The sequence below is a fragment of the Aphis gossypii genome, chromosome 1 (genome assembly GCF_020184175.1).
Source record: "Aphis gossypii isolate Hap1 chromosome 1, ASM2018417v2, whole genome shotgun sequence".
Classification (NCBI taxonomy): domain Eukaryota; kingdom Metazoa; phylum Arthropoda; class Insecta; order Hemiptera; family Aphididae; genus Aphis; species Aphis gossypii.
In genome coordinates this window covers 54064360-54087103 of record NC_065530.1, presented here as the reverse complement: position 1 = coordinate 54087103, position 22744 = coordinate 54064360, and the positions used below count along the sequence as shown (strand labels likewise).

General features: G+C 30.6%; 1 protein-coding gene across 7 annotated transcripts in view; it reads right to left on the bottom strand.

Annotated features, from left to right (window-relative positions):
- The window catches only part of LOC114131196 (NAD(+) hydrolase sarm1-like), a 36796-nt gene that overhangs the window by 2051 nt on the left and 12001 nt on the right, over nucleotides 1-22744 (bottom strand). For 3 of the 7 annotated variants that reach the window (XR_003592970.2, XR_007604279.1, XM_027996359.2), the window contains exons 3-10: nucleotides 18546-19163; nucleotides 5941-6042; nucleotides 3530-3685; nucleotides 2632-3154; nucleotides 1378-2200; nucleotides 585-737; nucleotides 287-369; nucleotides 112-214 (exon numbers count right to left, since the gene is read on the bottom strand). Coding sequence is in view for 1 of the 7 variants with exons in the window: in XM_027996359.2 (XP_027852160.1) it covers nucleotides 112-214; nucleotides 287-369; nucleotides 585-737; nucleotides 1378-2200; nucleotides 2632-3154; nucleotides 3530-3685; nucleotides 5941-6042; nucleotides 18546-19163 (2561 nt within the window). In the remaining 6 variants the exon portion in view is untranslated. Of the gene's footprint in view, nucleotides 1-111; nucleotides 215-286; nucleotides 370-584; nucleotides 738-1377; nucleotides 2201-2631; nucleotides 3155-3529; nucleotides 3686-5940; nucleotides 6043-8706; nucleotides 8988-18545; nucleotides 19164-22744 lie in introns of those variants that run through there. The other 4 variants (XR_003592975.2, XR_003592971.2, XR_003592972.2 and 1 more) reach the window with 4 other exon arrangements.

Here is a 22744-nt window from a genome sequence, read left to right as displayed (position 1 = left end):
ATTATCGATATCATTTCGTAGTTTTCAGAAAATCACATCATGTAATATTTATAAATAATATTATCTAGATATATTTACTTTAATAGTTATCAATTTAAATCAATCAATTACCTAGCCAATTGAGATCCAGTCGATCGTCTGTAACTGATAAATACGTCCAAATTCTTATTCATGTTTTCTTCGTAAGAGGATGTGTCTATTAACGTCTCCATGTCTATTAATGATAAAAAGCAACAATATTTGTAATCACGTTCATTTTTAAATTTGTGATTATCGCAACATTTACCTCTTATCGAGTCTAATATTCTATACCGGTGAATGCTGTTTGATATTCCACACTCTTGTATGAGCTGCTCTTCTGATAAGAATCTAAAACATGAATTAATATTTTTAATGGGGGTGGTATTTTATAAATAACGAATCGATGTAATTAGAAACAAACTTTCAATACTTTCTACAATAATATATTTTTATCAAATCGTTTTTCATAGAATAAAACATACTTTAAATTGATTTTGCATTACAAAAAAAAAAATAAATAAATAATTATATTTATAATTTAAGACTACTGTTAAATGGCTTACCTAATGGAATCTCTATCAACGCCAGCATTTAACATGGAATAAGTGTATACGGAAAACTCCGGACCTATGGACTGGAGGAATGAATTTAGATTTGTTGTGTCTCTACTACTATAATCCGCCAGTCGTTTTAAATTGTGTATTTCTCGCATAAACCTGTTAATGATAAATAAAACAATATTAAAAAAGTGAATTTAATGTATCTAAAACCAAGTAACTTAAAATAGGTACGTAAATAGTAATATGTAGGTAATAACATAAAACATAAAAGTGTTACGTCTATAAATTTGTTATTTAATTGGTTGTAATAGTATATTTTTAAGTACATTTTTAAATTATAAAACAATTATTAAAATGTATATTAATAAGACAAATATATTTTTTATTTATATTAATTTTTTTACATTACAAATTTCTGTTAGTATATCAATAGTTAAACTATTGTTAATACCTAAATTATAAGTAGATACAATAAGCCATGTTTAAATATTTTATTACCAATTTTAAATATCATAGTTTATTATTAACTTTTGTTTTACCATTTTCACTAAGTCTACTTGATTCAACTATGTTAAAAAATAATATTTAGCTGTATTCATGTCTTGTACATTATCAATGATATCTGTGTTCATATTATACGTGAAATTGTCTGATTTATGTTATAAAATATTTAAAATTTATCATATATTTTTAAAATAGAGAAACATACAAAAGTTTTTAAAAATAAAACTGAAATCTTTAAAAAATGTATATTTCGCCAAATTTCCAAATACTAACTAATTGGTGATATACCGACCTACTTCGCATGATTCCATTTTGTATTCCAATGTCATCCTTCAGATTTTGTTCAGTTAACTGTAACAGCAAGTCACCATCCACTCGACTGTCCACGAAGTTTTTAGAGAATTCGCTGAACCCGATCTGTCTGACCCATTCTTGGACGTCTTCGGGTGACCACAATGGTACTTTTTGACTGAGCTTATGCGGTACTTCTTCGCCGATTAGTCGCAATGCTTGGGCGGCAAATTTGGACGCTATGGCGTTAGGGCAACTGGCCACTTTCTTCAATGGTTCGACAGCGTTTATTACGTTGAATATGCTAGTCTTGCCCTGTTGCTTTTTAATGCCGGCTTCCATGCAAAAGTGGAAGGCGGCCAAGTTGCATGCTTCCTCCCGGACTGAGCTCAAAACCGGGACCAATCTTTCTAGCCAATGGTGACTCTGGCCATGGGCGTGGGCCAGGTTCGACTTGGCGAACTCTGATGGTGTGTGGGTGGTGACAAACGGGTCGATCAAGTCCAGGGTTTCGGACTTGAGCACGGCCGCCTCAATTTCTTTGTTGGCTACTAAAACAGCTATAGCCAAAAACGCGTAATACTTGATGTTGTCGTCCGTATTGAACGCCAACGTGAACAACCATGTAGGCACGTTGCGCTTGATCATTAGTTCTTGATTCTCAGCTCCTCCATACAGCGAAAGGTTTGCTAGAGCACCGGCACAGTGTCTCAGGGTCGCGATGTCTCGTCTGCGACACTCATACAGTAATACGTCCAAGCCACCAAGTTTGATAACATCGCTGCATGTCATTTCACTGTGTTTAAATAAGTGTTCGAGAATTCCTAAAACATATTCATACTTTGTTAGGTATATCATGATATTTAGCTGCAACTTATTAAATACAATAGTATTATTTATATCGTCCAAATTCATTCGAAATGAAATATAGAGAATGAGGTACAAAAAGAAAAATATTAACCTAACCTTTATCACTTTTATACAGAGTATTATACCTTCGTATCTTAAAAATTCACTTTTGTACATACTAATTTATAATTTAAATGTATATTTGACGACATTTTCGTATATCATTGTTTTAATTCAAGTCATATTAAAGAATAAATATTTCATTTTGAACGTTAAAACCATATTTTTTTTACAAATTTTTGACACCACTTAGCACAGCACGGTCGGTTACAAATTTGAAACGAAAAATACTGGTTTTGATTTTTGGATACAATTAATGAAAAAAAATGAAAAAAAAATTACTCACCTGTACTAACTTTAGATTGATCGGCTGAGCTCACTTGACTTTTGTATGCACATACTACATGTACAACCTTTTCTAGACCGTTTTCCACTACGTATGAACGATTTTCAGTAGTCAAGCATTGTTCCAGTAATCTGGCACTAGAGAACTGGAGTTTTGGGTCTTTGGATACACAATTGTTGATCAAAAAATCCATTCCACCACAATCCCGGAATGTGTTACATAACGTGTATCCAAGCTCGTAGGTTGGCACGGCCCACGCCTTGCAAATCATATCGAACATTTTGTTGAGCATTATCGGACCTTTGGCGTCTGCGTATTTTCCGCTCATCAGCCCCTTTACAGCGTTCTCCAGATATAGTGAATACTTTTTTATGGCGTTTTCCACGTCTTGAGTGTTGGCTATTTCTCGCATTTGGTCGAGATCATCAAAATTTGTGTTTAACAGATCGTCGACACTCCTGATCACGTGTGTTGATGGAGGTGATGAACCACTGCCACCAGACGAGGACCCGTTGTGAGACGACTATAAATTTAGAATCAAATTAATAAAATTCTATAAAATATTTTATTAAAACTTAAATAAAATGTACGGCAATGCACAATTGACCAACTTGTAATGTACAATTTCAACATATATTTTATATTTTTATGAATCCGTGATTTGAACGTTTATTAATTTTTAAAAAGATCAAGATTTACCAAACACAAAGTATGTAAGTTAAAATTTTTATTCCCTAACTTTTAAAATAAATGAATTCAGATACCTAATGTTTGTAATATGTATATTGTACCTATATCCGTATAAGTGATCAAAATTTAACAAAATATCTTACAATATAGTGAAACAATATTTGTACGAATAAATTCCAAAATTATCAATTTTTAAAAAAATTATTACTTGTGAAGTGGCAGACGACACAGCTTTTGAACTTGTACAAATGCCTTTTTTAGTGAACGTAAAGTTCGATTGTGATGACTGAGCTATATGTTTTTCTTGGTTGAACATTCCTGAGGACGTTATAGTTTGTCTTTGTTGTTGGGCGCTCGAAGCTTTCTAGAAATAATTATAACTTATGATTAGTAAAACTATCAAATCTATGACCAAATATACAATAGCAATTTAGATTTTTACAAAATTGGTAGGTATGTATAAGGAAAATAGAACATAAAATTAACTTAAACATTTTAGGACAAATAATTTTTTATTACCTGCAATTTATTTAAATTTGTTTTTGTATTAATTATAATCATAACTCCCTTTTTCCATTACAAACTATAATAGCTCAGAGGAGATATTTTGGTAAACCAAATATAACATTTGTAAAAATAATTTATATCAGTTTTTAATTGAAATAAAAAGAAAATGTTTATTAAGTTTATTATTACATTTATTTATTATTCTTACAATATATTTTATATTTATGATTGATTTTAAATAACATAATCATTGTATTTGTATTCATCTCTCAAAAAATATAGGGTATTTAAAATATATAACATAGTTTTCACAAAAAAGATAGTAAAATTAGTGGATACTATTATTTTAATTCCAACTAAACGTTACTACATCACGATACAATTTAATTCCTAATTTGAAAGAAATTTTTTTAGATTGGTTACTAGGTATGCGATAGAGATAATATCAAGTATAATATTTATTAATATCATTATTTGGACACTCATTTATCATAAGCTTAACCAATACTTCAGTACTGTTAGGAAGTGCTAATTTTAGTGGTACGCGTATCGATTACACTTGACATCGGTTTATTATCATGTTATGTAATTTTTCGTTCAACATAGCCAATATACATATAGTTGTGAACAATATCATATCTGCATAATTTATTCACAGTATTATGTGTATTTTTGTTGTGACCACACCTGTGCGTTGAATTTTAGTAGTAGTTATTTCTTTTTTTAATAAACGTTTTTAAAATATTTAAATATGAAAAGTTAAACTTAAATTAAACTCAAACCCGTTCTATTTTGAGGCGATTCCATCAACTTTATCGTACTATTACAAAAAGTACAATGTGGTAACTATAATACTAAAATTCAAAAATAGTAATTTTTCATTTTTTTTTTTTTACGGTTTTATAAATATTTAGCATCATTTAAATATAGTCTTAAAGAAAAAAAATGAAACCATGATAAATCTAAAAAAAAAATAAAACATTCTTGTTTCATAGCAAAGTTTCTTGTAATAATCCGTATGAGGTTTCGGCCATACCCAATAAAGCTTGAAAAATGATACACAATAATGTTTTATTTATCAACTTTATACTTAATTTTAAATATATTAATTTAAAACAGTCTTATATCCAAAGTAAACCACTAATTTGTACTCAAGATTTTTAATAGTTTTGTCAATTAATCGAGTTCTATCGACTATTCTCACAAATATTGTTGTACAAATCAAAGCTATAAGAGGAAGGCGTAAAACTGATGTGTGCGCTCAGAGTCGTACGTCGTCAATTGGTTGCTTTTATCAAACCGTTTCGGCAATATACACTATGGTTTTCGTTTTTTAATGAACAAAAAAAATATTATACTTTTAACGATTTTATAGTATGAGACAACAACTCACAAGCCAATGATTTCAGTAATATCCATTCGGCTGGCTGTCTTAACCGTGTAAAGTTCAATTATTTACTGCGTTCGAATTTCACAAAACACTCGTATATAAATATGTATCTACTTGTCCTAGGTGGCGCCTTGACGTAAGTGGTCGATGTCATTATACCGAAATTAGATATCGAATATCGAATGCGTCTGAATAAACGACGGTATGGATAAGAATAATTGGAACTATCTTATTTCGGCTAGCAAATAATATGTGAAAGACGGGTGGGAAGAGAGATAAAAATGTCAATCGTCACGTTCGTTCGGAGTATCACATCAACATACCGTTAACATTAAACAAAGAAACAAATATATGATTAACTCGGGTAATAAGTAGTGCACTCCAGTTTTTTACATATCTATGAACACCGCACTCACACGTGATTCCGAGGTCGACAACCTTATGCGGATAACAATTTAAACAATAATCAATTTCCGATTTTTTATTTTTCTAATTTCAAATTTGTTAGAGAGTTTAATAGAAAAATAAAAATAATTTTACTATTGTTGTTTATAGTAAAAAAGTATGTTAATTATAAGTTATAACTGCAACAGCAAATCGAAATTGACAAAAATCATCTTTTATAAATGACGCGAAAAAATTTCGTCTCGACTGTTGTAGGTAATGAAAATTGAAATATGCATATATACAATATATTATGAATAGAACAAATTGCCGCATACCTTTTCCGAACTAAACGAATCGGTCTGCACTTTCATCGTGGCAGCGCTAATGTTTTGGTTTTCCTGTTGAGATAGTTCTCCAGTTTTCAGTATTCTTTTTTCCTGTGAAAAACGTTAAAAATAAAAATCAGCGATACTGATCTAAACTCGACGGCTATGACGGCGATGACTGTGACGAAGATCGTATACTAGTTTACATCTACTTTATATGAAAAAAAAAAACACTGCTGAAATACCGTCCGGCAGCTGTGTGGTGGCGGCGGTGTTTATTGTAAAACTAAACTTAGACAATCGCGAATTTTCGACTAAGTCATACGTGCGTGTGCGTTCGTGTTTGAGTGTGGGTATATTATCATCACATATTATTATACACGTAAACTACTCCCACATAATAATATAGAGACGAGGAAAAAATGCGAAAAGACTAGGGAGACATTGCATTTTTTTCGTATTTTTATTGCTCAACAATCGCTACGACGATGACATCCCAATACCTATTTGGGTGTAATAGTAATAATAATGAACAATACATTGCCGTGTGCAAAATATACGTATTATGCCCACTGAGGTTTGATCCACGCGTGATGAACAGTTTCTTCTGGTCGTCCGCCGTACATACATATACTTAGAATAATATAAAATATTATTATATATGAAGCTTTTTAATGTGTACATTTTTTTTAATAGTTTTTCCTAAGAATGTGTACATGACTTTTTTACGACTAAGGTAAGTCACATTATATATTTGCGATTTGCAATCCCAAATTTTTTGAAAACTTTTTGATTACAATTAAAAACCGATTTTAATATGTATTTAACCGTTTGGCATTTTATAATTAATCATCGCATCGCAAGCTCCCGAATAAATTAGAATATTGAAGTTTAGCTATTTTGGATAACATCCAACTATCCTCTCCCCAACTCAGCATGGATAAATAATCAGCGCGTTTAGACTTTAGAACTAGAATTATAGACACATACACAGTGTGTATTACACACACATACAATTGTTTGTTTTTTTTTCTAACGTGCAGAATTCTAAGACTGACATTATTATTGTTAACTTTGCCATTTTCGCAGCAGATTATAATAATAATGTTAATGATTTATATTTAAACGATAAAAAGCACGCTATAGGTATAATATAAAAGTTATACTATTATAGCATTTATCTGACGGATTCTTTACTCCGAGTTCTTGGAATTATTTTAAATGCCATGCACAAATAAAAGAATCTCGTATTGGATATATTTTAAGAAAAACATTTTTTTCTAATTTAACACGATATCTTAGTCCATATATTGTTAATTAAATTCAAATCAATGAACCTATATATTTTTTCTTAAACTAAGATCTGATCACATAAAATGGATGATTGAAAATGGTAATGGCATGACGTTAAATTACATTCTTTATTTATTTTCCGTCCTACGTAGATATGCAGTATCAACAAACAATCGATAATGAATTAAAAATTACACACGATTTAGATATCCTTGAATATTTTCAGTAACTAATTTCTTCGCGTTTAACAGAGTTTAAATATTTAATATACAATAAAATTCTATGAAATTGCTATAACGACCACTCTGTAGCACCAGTGTCTATGGTATAATATCAAACGTGTATGAAATGTAAGGTAATAAATTATAATAAGTATTATATTATTGTAGTTACATTTAAAGGAATTATTCTGTTCAAATGTAATCGTTTCATTACAAAAAAAAAAAAAATCGCAAGACTGCTGTCTTAGTAGATATACCTAATTATTTGTAGAAAATGTACTAGTTCGCAATAATTTATAATATCAATATTGTATGCAACGAGTCAAATAAAATATATAATTGTTCTTATGTATTATAATACAGATAGGGAATTCGCGTAACATCAAAATTCTAACTAAAAAATTAAACGTAAGTACCCACGTTATCGACCACCATATAGATTGCTAAGTCGCAATCACAACATTTCCTTATAGTATTCAAAATCGTTTGAAATACAAATTACTCAATAATCGCAATTGTTTGGACTATTTTATACATAATATACTTTGGTGTTTACTGTTTTTATCCACGTGCCATACATATAATATTAAAACACTACGACCCGGGTCGATATGACGATTTTATATAGGTGTATGATAATGATAATAATAATAATAATAATAACATTATTATTGTTTTCGTTTTACGTGCAGGCAACGTTTGTGGCAAACAGTTCAAGGACGTACAGTAGCGGCGTCAATTCGCACATACGGCCAAAAAGTCGAAGAATATTTACTTCCCTCTTTTCGCGCAGAAAGGATTGGCCGTGAATCAGGTTTCGGTCTCGTTTATCAGTTATTTTGGCCAAAGACGAAGGGAAAAATAAATGGATACAAGAAAAAAACACAACATCTTTGCAAATGTATGTGTATATATTGAGTCGGCGGTGCGGCACCAAAATAAATTTGGCTTACTTGCCAAGACGCGCACTCGTTTGATTTATCCTCACCGTACGAGAATGTAAAAAAAAACTCGACTCGCCGCCACCGCCGCCACCAAAATCAAATTCTTTGTATTTTTAGCGCCGCCGTACGTATATGCCATTTACCACATGACAGTATTTATAATATAATAACATATTTTTAAACAATTCACTGATTACTACTATTATGTCATATATTTTCTATTCACATAATTAGACATCGAATGTTGTTGAATCGCCTTACGATTATTTTCCTATTATAATATTTTGTTTTCATTACGATTTGTCGTTATTATTTACCTTAGTCCCTTTGAACGTACTCATTTTCTCGGCCGCTTTGAACGCGCTGCCGCTACCGCTCATTAGCCGCCAAACGCCGCGCATAATAAAACCACACCGAAGCAGACGTATTTACTCTACCGTCGTGACGAATTTTGGATGATGAAAATAATATTGTTAAAACGACACAGTTTTGACGTGTATCGGTACGCGATAAATAACCATTATAGTAAAATACATAAACGAAATGCAGGTGGTGCATATATCCACCTGCAACAGCTACCACGGACCTGAGAAAACTACAAGCGAATAAACGGCGTTTTCCGACTGAGTTTTCAATATTATTATTTTTTATTTTTGTTTTAGTTTTACGTGACTATAACGACGGGGCCAAAAGGCGTGTGCGTGTTCGCTACGGTTGTAACGGTACGCCGGGGTCGAGGACGGCAATAAAAACGGTGACGGCGTCGTACGTTGGGTTGCCCGACTTGGGCGCTACCGCTGGGTCCGAAAAAATACTTACGACAATGATAATAGTCTAATAGCGTATATATATATAATTTTATATAGAACACTCTCCCGAAGTATCGATCGGGTAATAAATTTGTTACGTACCCTCAGTATTGAAAAACGATCCGGTCTCGACGACGAGATACATTTTTGCAGAGTTCAATTATCAAATTAGAGTGCGTGAACAATGAAGTAGCAAAGCAAAGATATGTGTGTGTGGGTAAAAAAGAAAAATGACTTTTCGTATATCAAATTCGTCTTAATATGAATTGTTCATAAACATGAAATTGATTTAAAAAACATTTAAATAACAACCGCACGAACATAATATTATAACAAATTGCCTCATGTTAAATAAAAATAATTATATCCTCGGGAAACCAATAAAACCGATTAGTCTGGAATCTAGATGATGGAAGTACGATTTATTCGTGAACATCTACTGGAATAATTACAGGGCTTCAAAGGAACAAATCTAAATCAAAAATTACTTACTTGGCAATTGAAGTTTTCCGAACGAAAGGAGATTTTTTGAAAATGTCTCAACAATGTCTCGTTGGAATGCATCGAAGAAAATATTTGAGCCATTTTAATCACAATAACGGAACAACAAAGTTCATACTAAGATTTATTTGTATATTTCCAGATTGCTGAACTTAAAAGTATACTGTTATTATCTAAAAACGTTGATCGTCGAAAATCTGTAGAGTATAATATGCGATATACGTTTCGCTGTGCGTTGTTTTACACTGCACGATCATCACTATACTATAGTACATCGGACAAGTAGAGATTATTATAATAATAAAATATGAAAAATTAAAACGATATGACTAATAAAATATTATCGATTATACCAAATCTGTCGTATGGTGATTTCGTAGAATTGTTAACAACTAATAAGAAACTAATCATTGCTAATTATATACGAACCGAACAGCTCACTCAATGCAACTCGTTTTCGTAGATACGTACTATATATGTTATAATGATATCATAAATAAAACATAGTGTTTTATGTAACATCTGTCTGCGCTAAACACGAATCATAATATTAACCGTTGTCAAGCGAACGGACGACAAGTTCAAAAGATTCTTAACCGATAACCATTTATTTTTTCATATCATTTGTCGTTTAAGTAAATTAATAATAAATCGTACTCAACAGCAATAATTTGTTTCTTGTGTATATACTCATAACGCGTGCAAACCGCATTTGAATAACAAATACGTTATGCAATCGCATGTCAGTTGCAGTGTTATCAAATATTAATACCTGTATTGCTAATCAATCACATATCGATTACCGTTGATATTATGTACAATAATAATATTATTATAGTATACCTAGGTGATTATATTTTAATTAGCAACAGTTGAACAAACGATTTCCTGGCGCGACTGAATGTCGAGAGATTATCATATAAAAAAAAGTACACGACGACTGCTGCAGTGTACGGGAGATGTATAATTAATATTATTATTGTATTTACATAGTTTATAAGTACCTACTGTATGTGGGTCTAGAAAAAACTGCAACGCGAGAATGTTAAAAAAAAAACATTAATTGGTTTTCGAGACGAACGATTAATACGCGTATTTTGACGACTATGGGAAATTTCATTAATTTTTTTTTTATTTTTTCGATTTTATTTTTTGCAATTTGCAACCATAATATTGTTATTATAATGTGAACCGTATTGGAACATCAGTCGTACACGCGTTTCAATAATGAAAGAAAAAATTGAATAAGAAATTTGCCGAGTTTGCCTTCACCGCCGCGCCGTCGCGTAAATAACACGAACAAAATTATTCGGAGCCGTATAGTAATGTTTGCGCATTTAACGCTGCACGATAAATATTACATACGAGTAATTCAATTGTATTTTACACGACAATGCAATTTATTTCGAGGCGCCCGTAATTTGTTTTTTTTTTCTTTAATAATTGTGTTTTATCACGTGAATGATATTATTTTGAAGGAATAGCATTGTTTGGCCGCATGCAATTATTCCACTGAAATAGTTTACTCAGAGTTGGATCTTGTAATCATTATACCATAATATCATTCGTATGTATCTACGTACAAATAGTAAATTAATAATATTATCGTCCACGTAAAGCAAAATTTGAAAGAATTGAGTACTTGAGCGATATGAATTATATTTTTAAAACTATAATGTAACTACAATTTAATCGATTAATTGAAACTGATTTTTTATTAAATATTTTTTATAGTTCTCGGGCACTTTATGCGGTACAGTTATTTTATACGATAACATAAATATTGTCAATATAAACTAATAAAAATAACATTAATTTAGCAGCAGTAAAATGTATGTATTATTATAACGACAATTTAATATATTCTACCTATAGTGTACTTGCAAAAAATAGATCGTCTACGATACAGCCATCACTAGATAAATTATTGTATACAAATTACAAATAATATACGATTCCATGAACACGGTTAAATTATAGTAATAGATTCTTGACTAATGAGAACAGTATTATAATATGTGCGCATAATACAATGACTACAGCTATTTATTTTTTTAATACATACATTTTTACTGTTATGTCTTAACGACAAATTATCACTAAATTTGTATACAGTACGCGTCTGTAAACGTATGTATGCAAACGTACGTAACACGTGTGATAGTCAAACAATAAAAACCGCTTCCGCACTATATATTTCAAATAATTATTGTTTTTCTTAAACGCTCTAACGTTCGATATAACAATATTTGTTTTTAATTTCTTCAAAAAAAAAAAAAAAATGCGTTTTGATGTTACAATTTCATCCGAAACCATTGTTAAAATATATAATTTTGTACTAAAATTCGATCACAGAAGTAGTTACACAATTCGGTGCAAATCGACAAGAACCAACCGGACATAGATACCGTATCAGTATTACCTATTATTATATCATCGACGTAATTGTAAAGAATTTTAATATCTTATCAGTGGTTCACGTGGACAAGAGCACATCAGTCAAAACATCCACATTCTAGAGAAATCCTGGTCTGCGCCACGATAGTTAAGCGACTTGAAACTCGCGATAACTAATTTTTTTTTAGATTGCTAATATTATAATATATTAATATGTATATACCTATGAGAATTCGCATGTTTATAGAATCTAAATATTTAAGAAACTCTGTCTTTTCAATCAACTCGTACACACACATACTAGCACGTGGTTTTTGAAATATTATCATATTCTGTGTTAAAAGAAAATTGTTATGTCACACATGGAATCTAAAGATGGAGTGGTAAAAATGTCATTAATCCTTTTAGGGAAATATCAAGTACTACGACTTAGTAGCAATATTGTCTAACTAATCCTATAGGTAATAAAACAAAATAATTGTATGTATGTATAATTTATATTGTGTACATCACACAATTAGTTCATTGACAAGTACTTGTGGCGTCTCATAGTGCTCTTTCCTTCTCATATAATAGGAGCCTATTGTCGACAAATTCAAACATAATTAAGTAGTCTATAATAATATGCTTCTTTAAGAGTATAAAAATAGCTACTAATTACTATACGATGAGAAAATAAATGCGAAATCTAACATATTATACTTATATTAGCAATATAATAAATACCCACTTTTTACTGATTTTATAATCGATTCAAAAGCAATTGAAAGTAAAAATATATATATTTAAGAAATAAACATTTTAAATGCTATGAATTAAAAAAAAATTGAAATCAATTTTCTTATTTTTTATTTTTTGAACTCGAAGCTCCAAACTCTAGTAAAAAATGTGAGACCCAGGGACTAAGTCCTGCTTGAACTCACTTAAGACAGTTTTACATATACAGTATATATAATTATAAATAATGATAATAACTTGTATCACCTGCAGCAGTGATGAAATTAAAATTTATAAGCAAAACACAAAATAGGTAACTACTTTTACGATTTTTTGGATAACTCAAAAACTACATCTCAGACTGACCTCAACGATTATTATATTATACAAATTATCAGATGCATTAAGGAAGTATTTAAATTGAAATTAATTTCTAAGAATAAGTATTATGTTGTTATTATATTTTACGATAGTTGATAAGTACATACATACGTGTTCGTACATATTTTGTATACCTACTCTTCGATACATATTACATAGGTAGTGTTAAATTAGCAGTTATATAATGGTCAGCCATATAATATTTAGATTACCCTAAAATAATGTCTTGTAATGTGTTGTAAGCTAATTGATCGGTCAAATTACTCTTTTATATTTTTTAAAAATATTTTACACTTGTAATTTATATTAGATAATAGTATGTACCTACCTACTGTAATAATTTTGCGTATACATACCATACATAATTTAATGATGGATATTTATAAATTATAATATTACTATGCAATATATTATAATCTGGCGCATTCCATCGCACTAATCATTAAACGTTTATATTTTATTTAAATTAATAAAATATGAAAGCCAACACTTTTATGAATATACAATAACAAATCAACAAACAGTAAAAAAAAAATTTTACCTATTAAATTGTTAAAATGAATTATCGACTGAGCACTTAAAATCCATCGATAACAAACGTATAATCACTTGGCGGTATGTAGTGTTATAATGTAAACAAATCCATTAACGATAGTATAATATTATATATTTATATTACTTCTTCAAAAAAATAATAAATTGGATTCGTGCTTTTTATCTACAAATTATAATAAACTGTGTGTGCACATTTGCGTGATTAAAGGTTTTTACTATCATGTGAACGTAGTTGAAGTTTGTTTGCTATATATTATATTTTAAAAGATTTAAATCGAATTCTCACAATAAAAGTCACGTAGGTATTATGTATACCTTTGATAGGAAAAACGATAACGCTAATATTATATAATAATTAATAACAATTAACAATAAATAATTAATAAAATATACATACAATTATATTCAATATTCACATTACTTTTTATTAGAAAACTAAAATTATAATATTAAGTGTTGAATAAACATTGAGTCCTATAAAAAGTAAGTATCATACTCATGTAAAATTACAATTTTACATAAATGAAATTAATTCTTGATATTTTTGTTATTTAATGTAATGATATTATTTATATTTGTATAATATTAATTATTATAAGCATGATGTACAATTTTGTGTAAATTTTTGAGAAAAACTTTTACATGATAGTAAAAACTAAATGTATGATATTTTTTTACAATATATCTATTATATTATGATACATTTAGATGAAAATTAGATTCATGTAAAATATTCATTAATATTATAATTTATTATATTTACTCATTTCAACAACAAAATAATTATGAGAAGAAATATATGTATTAGTATGTATTATTAATATAAGATATATATTCTAGAATACTGCACAATATTAATAGTAGTTATATTATTATATAATTTTCGATAGCTATTTTTTTTAATTTGTTATTAATACCTGAATGTAATTTACGTTAAGTGGAGTCTAACTTTAAAAACAAGGCCAAGGGTAAAAGACCTCTCCACTAAAATCCACCACTGGAAATGGCAATACATAATATTATACCTACTGTTATTTGTTAATCATTATTACGATAATGAAATGTTTAATTTTTAGCAATTTGGAAATTACCTACGACGATTTTAAATAATTAATCACAATTTAAATAAAAGAAAACATATTTCATCATGAATGTAACTTTTTTCTTTAATTCGACGGCCGTAAATTATACTCGAATTTTGTTTTAATAATTATTTTAATACGAATATGCAAATATTATAGTATCGACCAAGGACGACTCTTTTTAAAGGCGGCTTTCGAATGTGTTTTACCTCGCGTTTAGACCTAACTAACAGTTTGTTTCAGGTAATGGTCGTGTCGTAGTTTGTTTTAGTCGGCTTGACCACACCTGTGTATTTTCATAATACATTAAAATATACGCGTATAATATGGCAGAAAGCGTAAAATATTTAATTGAAAAACGTGATCCGAAAATGAATACGAACACATATTACATATTATATTGTATTATGTATAGTATTATTCCCTTAGGTCATCTCTGCGGCGCACAAACCAAAACTCAACATACCTACCATTTTATGTCACGCGGCGTGTGTTTACCGACGCTATTATATCATTTTATATAGCTTTTTATCACGCGAGACTATACAGTTATATAGAACGCGTGTTTATCTCATCACAGACATAGCTGCAACTAAAGAACAAGACAAGTGTTTTATCTAAAAAACTCGTTCTGCAGTTTTTCGTACAGAAGTATAGGTATATTAAATCAAAAGTAAGCATCGATCAATGATTAGTGATAGCTGATGAATTGTGAATTGCAAATTAAAAAAAAAAAATACGCTGCATACAATCGCAGCAGACAAAATTCTGGAGTGTCATAATAGTTGGTAATACCGTCGTCGTCGTGAACACGGAGTTTTGCGTTTACGACTGGCATATATTTAACTAAATCTCAATAATAAATGGTATAATTCAAAAAAAAAAAAAATTGCTGTACAATACTCGAATCGGTATCTTGTCCTAAGTCTTGAAATAAGCGACGAAGGGAAATAGTATTTGTAAAGCGAATTGCGTGTCACCTTAATAATAAAAGCCGCGTGCGTTCGCCATCTGCAGTATGGTTTTCATCGCATCGTCCACAGTAGTTAATAATATCTACTGTACAGGAAACGTCGGAAAAATACTTAGGGCCGTGTATAGTGGCGGTGGACGGGTTTTGGGTGCAAAAGTGCGACACGGGAGTCCGGGTGTTGTTTTTCGAACAGATGGTGGAGGTCACGCGCGACCTGTAAAACGAGAAACAAGACGAAACCCCGTCTCGACGGCGGCGGCGGCGGCGGCGGCGCTTTTCGCGTAGGTCGAGGAAACCACGGGCACGAAAGGCGCCTGTATTATTGCCGTCGCCGAGTCGTCGTCGTCAGCCGTATACGAGTACACATATGATTATATTATACGACCGCATAAAATTAAAGGCGCGCCACACTTGCGCAACAACAAACAATACGTATAACAATCGGAAACGAGTTCGCAGAAGAGGGTTTTATTTCGTTTTGTTTTCCTTTATAGAGTTTAGGTTTTATTGTTGCGGCGTCAGTTAGCCACCATCCGACCGGCGAGTAAACGGACTGCTGAATGTCGAAATATTAGACGTGGACACGCGAAGGAATACGAATTATCAAAAAAAAAAAAACGAGTAGACACGAGTGAAAAATGAATTAAACGACACCGATTCGCGAGTACAAACCAGTTTCTCGTCATCGATCTCTCACTCACTCTGTCTCTCTCACGCCCACGCATCGTCTTCGCGACGACCGGTCCGTATAATATTATGTTGCTATTATTATTATTATTATTATTATTATTAAATTGGTTATAATACTATACGCAGACGAATAAACGTGCGATAAATCACTCGAATGTCGTAATAATAATAATAAATTTCTTGTTTTGTTTATTTTACGCGTATGCGACCGACACGTGCAATCGACCGAGACACAGTTGTCCCCGCGAACAACACCTGACGTACGTACACTATAGTGGCGCCGAAAGTGACGTACATCTGTATGAAAATATGACACTTGCAACGACAAGACATCCGAACGTTGAAATGTTATATGTATTGAAAGATTGTTCAAGTCGTTCGATAGTTACACAGTATTATCGGTTATAATGTTGTTTAAAAGCGATAGGATATGTATCGGACCCACTGGTGGGTCGCAAATCAATTTTTAGCGGGTCTTGAGAATTTTATTAGGTAATTAGGTAGATTCAAAGATATATTTTATGATATTTTATTTTACAGAAACATAAATTAATACTATATGTTTATATATATAAATTATAAGTTGCTGTTATCAACCACAGCAGGAAACAAGCACACACTTCACATACGCCTCAATATCTCGATATTAAAAAATACATTTATAAAACGATATTCATTTTAAACCTACAAACTTTATAATAGAAAATAATAAGTACCTATAGTAAAAGTAATAGACAAACTTTGATTTTTCAGAACTACTTTCTATAAGAGTAAAATCATATGGGTTAAGTTTCTGGGGAAAATTTGGGTCGTGGTCTTAAAACTATTAAGAACCACATCAACGTTTTTATGTTATAAAATGTCCTTGCCGATGATTTTTAAGTGTAAAACTTAACATTCTTAAAATATGTCAAAATTATACAAAATAAAAATAAACATTAATTTAAGTTATCTAAATTTGAAATTAAACGATACTTTTTTATGAGTTTTTGGGGAATGCCTAAAAATTCTGATACTACCAGCGCGATCTCGTTCATCTAAATACTGACCAACCTTAACAACATGCATATTATTTGCATTCATTTCCGTTTAAATAGTGTACTGTAATTTTATATTTTGTATAATCATACAATTATTATACACTAATACCATAGATATAATGTTATATTATCTCTTTCGATTCTAGGAAGATTTTATTATTGGTTACTAATCGGACTTTTAATCTACTCCAAAAAAACGAGTTTTGAAAAATCAAAATGTATAAATTGTATAAAGAAATTTTAGAAAGAAATTTAACTACATTTTAAGTGTTTAATATAAAAGACCACCGTTTTTACCTTAGTCATACTTACTCATAATTAATGTTTATGATTTAGAATGAAGATTTGGGATTAAATACCCAAATGTTTGAAACCATAACAAATAACACAAAAATTACACCAATAGCAATATATATTATACATTATTAATAAAATATGATCCAGCAGAACTACTTAAACACATTTTGTGTTGAATTACTCATTAAAATTGAGTAATTAATACTATCCTGTGGGTTAGGAAAAAAGAAGGAAAGAATAAAAACCAAATTCCGAGTTTTACAAAATGTTATCCAAGTTCTAATTTGATCGTTCCGGACATTTAAGTATCGATTGTCGTCTGTCGATCATTTATAACGTCGTAACGAGAAACAACTGACGTACAAACAATTTGAAATAAGAAACTTATAAATGGAACATTTGTGATTCGGCCATTGAGTACCAGTGACTCACTTTCATAGACAATGTTAAAAACGATTGTAAAGTTTCCCCCACGCACGACATTGCTCTATACTTGTAGGTCAAGGATTTTAGAATAGAAACCACAATATACCTTCGGGACATTTGAGGGTTGCGCACCCGAACCAATATGATAGGAATGTACAGTTTCGTCAACTGCAACAGTGCAGTACCTACCTAAATCTTAAAAATTAAACACCATCACTTTCAGATAAAATCCACTGATTATAATATAACATTAAACTTCCCGACCATATAATCACGTCACGTCCGTACCTGGAGTTTATTCAGAGCGGTCTCGGTGTCGCTGTCGGCAATGGTGCTTCCGATGGTTCCGGCGAGCTTTGCCCGGATCGCATTGGCTGCGTGTAGTTTACGGACATCGCCGTTCAGCACTTCCTGTGAATCGGAAACCGTGCTGCTGGTGCTGCTGGACGATGACGACGATTCATACGCCTCTTGGACCAATTTGGAAGTGGACACACGCCGCTCGGTCGTCGCCGCAGTGGCCACAGCGGCCGGGTGTTTTAGTCGTCCGTCCACGGTAACGCGCACCGGTTTGGGGCGGGTGGTGGACGCATGCATAAGTGGTGATACGTTGGACACCAAAACGGGAGGTGACTCGGGAAACGTGACCAACGGGTCGGTTCCGTCGACCGAACTGCAATCTGCGTCATCGGTGGTCGTGGCGTTGATCCCGGAAACGTCACCATTATCCATAAGAATCCGCTGCTGAAGCAGCTGAGAGTTTTGGAGTTCAGATGACGTGGTCGTCATTTCAGACACCTGTCGGTGCAGGACGTGCTTCAGAGAGGATGACGTAGACGATGAGGACGACGACGACTCCATCATCCGCGAACTTGACGACGACGACGTGTTCTTCTTCGACGACGCCTTTTGAAAACAAATCAAATCAAATATTTTCGTTTTTGTTTTTTTGTTTTGTTTTTTTTTTTTTACAATGTATTTTAACGCATTTTTATAGTCTATGTATAAGTTAATATAAATGAATCAACACCAATAATTTATACGTCGAACTTAAAAGCACACGAGATAACTTCGTTGTCATGTTAAAAATTATAGGTAATCAATGTTTCAGAATTCCAACCTATTTTTTAAAAACAAATCGATTCAAACGTAGTCTAGTGGAGTAGTATTACGCGCTAATTATGACTGTACTCGTATTAATAGTCGTCTAACAACAAGTAAAAATAAAATTTTTCTAAAATTTAACATGATAATATAATAAACAATGTAAAAATTATTTTAAATTGACAGACGTACTAATGAAATTTAAATGTGTTCCTTTTAACAAAATGTTAAATGTTTTGAAAGTACAAAACACAAAGGCATGGAGTACAAGTTGTATTCGAAATACAGCGATCTTTTCACTAAATTGTGATTTATGATAAGAATAACCTCATTCTTTAGTACTATGTGCGTGGACAGTAATGCAAAAATAGAAAAATAAGTTTATTCAAATACTTTAATTTAACAAAGTTTATTTATTCATAGTATACTATAGTTCGTTTAGTTTGTGTAATTATATGATAATTATTAACTATTATTATATCAAATATAATATATTGAACGTCGATATCGAAAAATGTTTACCCACCATATTTTATATTAATGAGGTAAATAATAAAATGATTTACCATTTTATTTTTGCCTTTACACTAGTATGTAGATAAAAATGAAGAAAAATTAAAAATGTAGATAAGTTGTTTAAATGTATGTACAAGTAATGATGACACTTTGGGAGGAAAACATATTGTGATCTCACAAACAATAGTCAATAGGTAGGCACCCATTTGTGAAATACGAAAAATTAACATAATACTCGTACTAGTGGTTAATGCTTCCAGCCTGATATATTATTTTAAGCGCATTACATACTTTATTATAGTATATCATAATTTTTAAGGTATATTTTGTGAACATGTGGTGAGAGAAGATGAATCATGGTTCACCATCAATTTCGATTTTGGTTTATTAAAACAAATCGTGTGCAACGGGTTTCCGTTTGAAACTTCAGCCCACGCAAATATACAATATAATAGGCATGTAGTATAGGCCTACTACATCAGTATTATTTTTTTTTTATTTCGTAACACCCGTTTACATGCGTTTCTCTGTACAAACTACTTTTGTCGTTATTATTATTATGTCACCTTCGATTCACTGCAGGACCATATAATTATAAGTATTATAGGTATATTATTTTGTACAAAAGCATATGACCTCGACGGTGCCGAGATATTACAAGGTTATAAAATGCCATCATAATTAATTCTAATACGAAAGGAAAAGAGTCGTATAAATCTGATTTCATACGCACGATAAGATATTGTATGTACAATATGTACATATTATAGTATGTTATTTCTCATGGTATTATACAATGTATACGCTCGCTGCAGAATCGTCGTATTTAAATAATTGAGTAATAATTAAAATTTAAATTGAGTCCTTGTGTGAACATCAGATTATCGGAAATCTTTGTGATTTTGTGTGGACAGATTAAAAATATACAACCCATTGGATAATGGTGGTAGGTATATACATTAATATAGATAGCCTGACTAGTCGGTAGTCACGTAGCCACGCGTAGGTATGCTATTAGGTCGTACTTAATTATCGGATGTAGCCTTTTCACTATTTCTAACGTAATATTATAGATTTTAGATCGAAATCGAAATTCCTTTGATTTGTTTCTATATTGTACTGCCAAAAAGGACTATTGTATACTCCCACTTAATAGTATAATTACTACATTACTAGAGTGAAAAAAATTAATTTTAAATATATTATACAACCATTGGACACACATCAACTGTACAAACATACATAATACTCATAACTCCATTTCTGTTGTGTATAAACGTGCAATAATTGTAAAAGTATAAGAAAACATGAAAATTATTAAATAAGTGATCTAGATTCAAAAAAATACAACAATTTAAAAATGACCAAACATTATTTTTCAAAAACCAAAATTTTAATTTAAAAATACTATCTATATAATATTACATTTATATCTACGTTGATTATTTTAGAAAATAAAAACACAATCACGAATTTTGACAAAATTCTAAATTTAAATACTTATAAAAAAATATAACGATAACTTATCGTGTACTCATAAACAAAATAAAATAATAAAACACATCATTGTAAATTCAATACATTCGTATCTCAGCACATAATCTAAAATTACATTTACAAAATACCTAACACAAAGTGTACTATAATATTAATAATAATATATTTTCACAATTATTAAAACATTTTATGTACAAATATATCAAGTTCGATTGTGTTGATTGAATTTATGCGATATTGTTTTTTTTCTATAGCCTCAGAGTTTCGTAACAATTCGCGATGCATATTCCTACATATTCAACACAGAAAAATAAATAAAAAGTCAACTATTGGAAAATGTCTGTTTGTACAAATGATTACCATGACATTCTGTACAGTACAACTGGTATAATATAACTGCTCAGACAGACGTGTCTCAAGAGTTTTACTTTAAAAGGTGTCATACTAATAATAATTAATGTGAATTGCACCAACTATAAAACAAACCATACCTAATAATTTTGAGCGCCATTGGACATATTTTGTGTATTTGTTTATTAACATTTTTGAAATGTAATTTACAATATAAATATATTATATAATTTATACTTATATTCTTATAATATAAGAAACCTTTTTTTCTTTTTTCATTATATTTTTGTTGACATAGATTAATAATAAGTTATAAAAAATTTTACAGCTCTGCTATGTGTTATTTTTCCCCTTACATTTTTAAATCAAAAATAAATTAATTCAAAAGAACTTATGTATATCTAGGTAGTCTAGATAACTAGATTATGAATACTTGTATGTTTGATTCGATTTTCTTAAACATTCTCAAATTAAATTGTATTTAATTTCCTATCTAAAGACAATGTACACAAAACTTATTCATTTATTTTTTTCTCTAAATCGTTTTGAAAAAAAAAAAATAACCAACTGTCAAACGAATATATCATATTTTCAAACAAATACGCTTAAAACGCTCAAAATCTGAAATATATTTCATAAATAATAGAGCTCTCTGTATTTAAGTAGTAAAATTAATTTTTATTTCGAAAACGAATAAATGATTTAGGGTCAACCGTACAAATAAATTAATTAGTTGCATTAGTAGCTTAGTACAATACACATTACGTATTATCAATGTTAGTCGATAGTACATTGATATTTTTAAAACATCGCAGATATTTCAAATACTGTAACCCTAATGTTCGACGTTTCGTGAAACCATTAAATGGATTATATGATATTCCGTTTTCTTTATAAACGGATTCGGTGATTGCAAGAGTTGTCGATAAAACTGATAAAAACGAACGAAGAGCAAAATAATAAATAAAACACATTATTGTTGTATAGGTACAGTTCATATCTCCCATTGAATTGTTTAT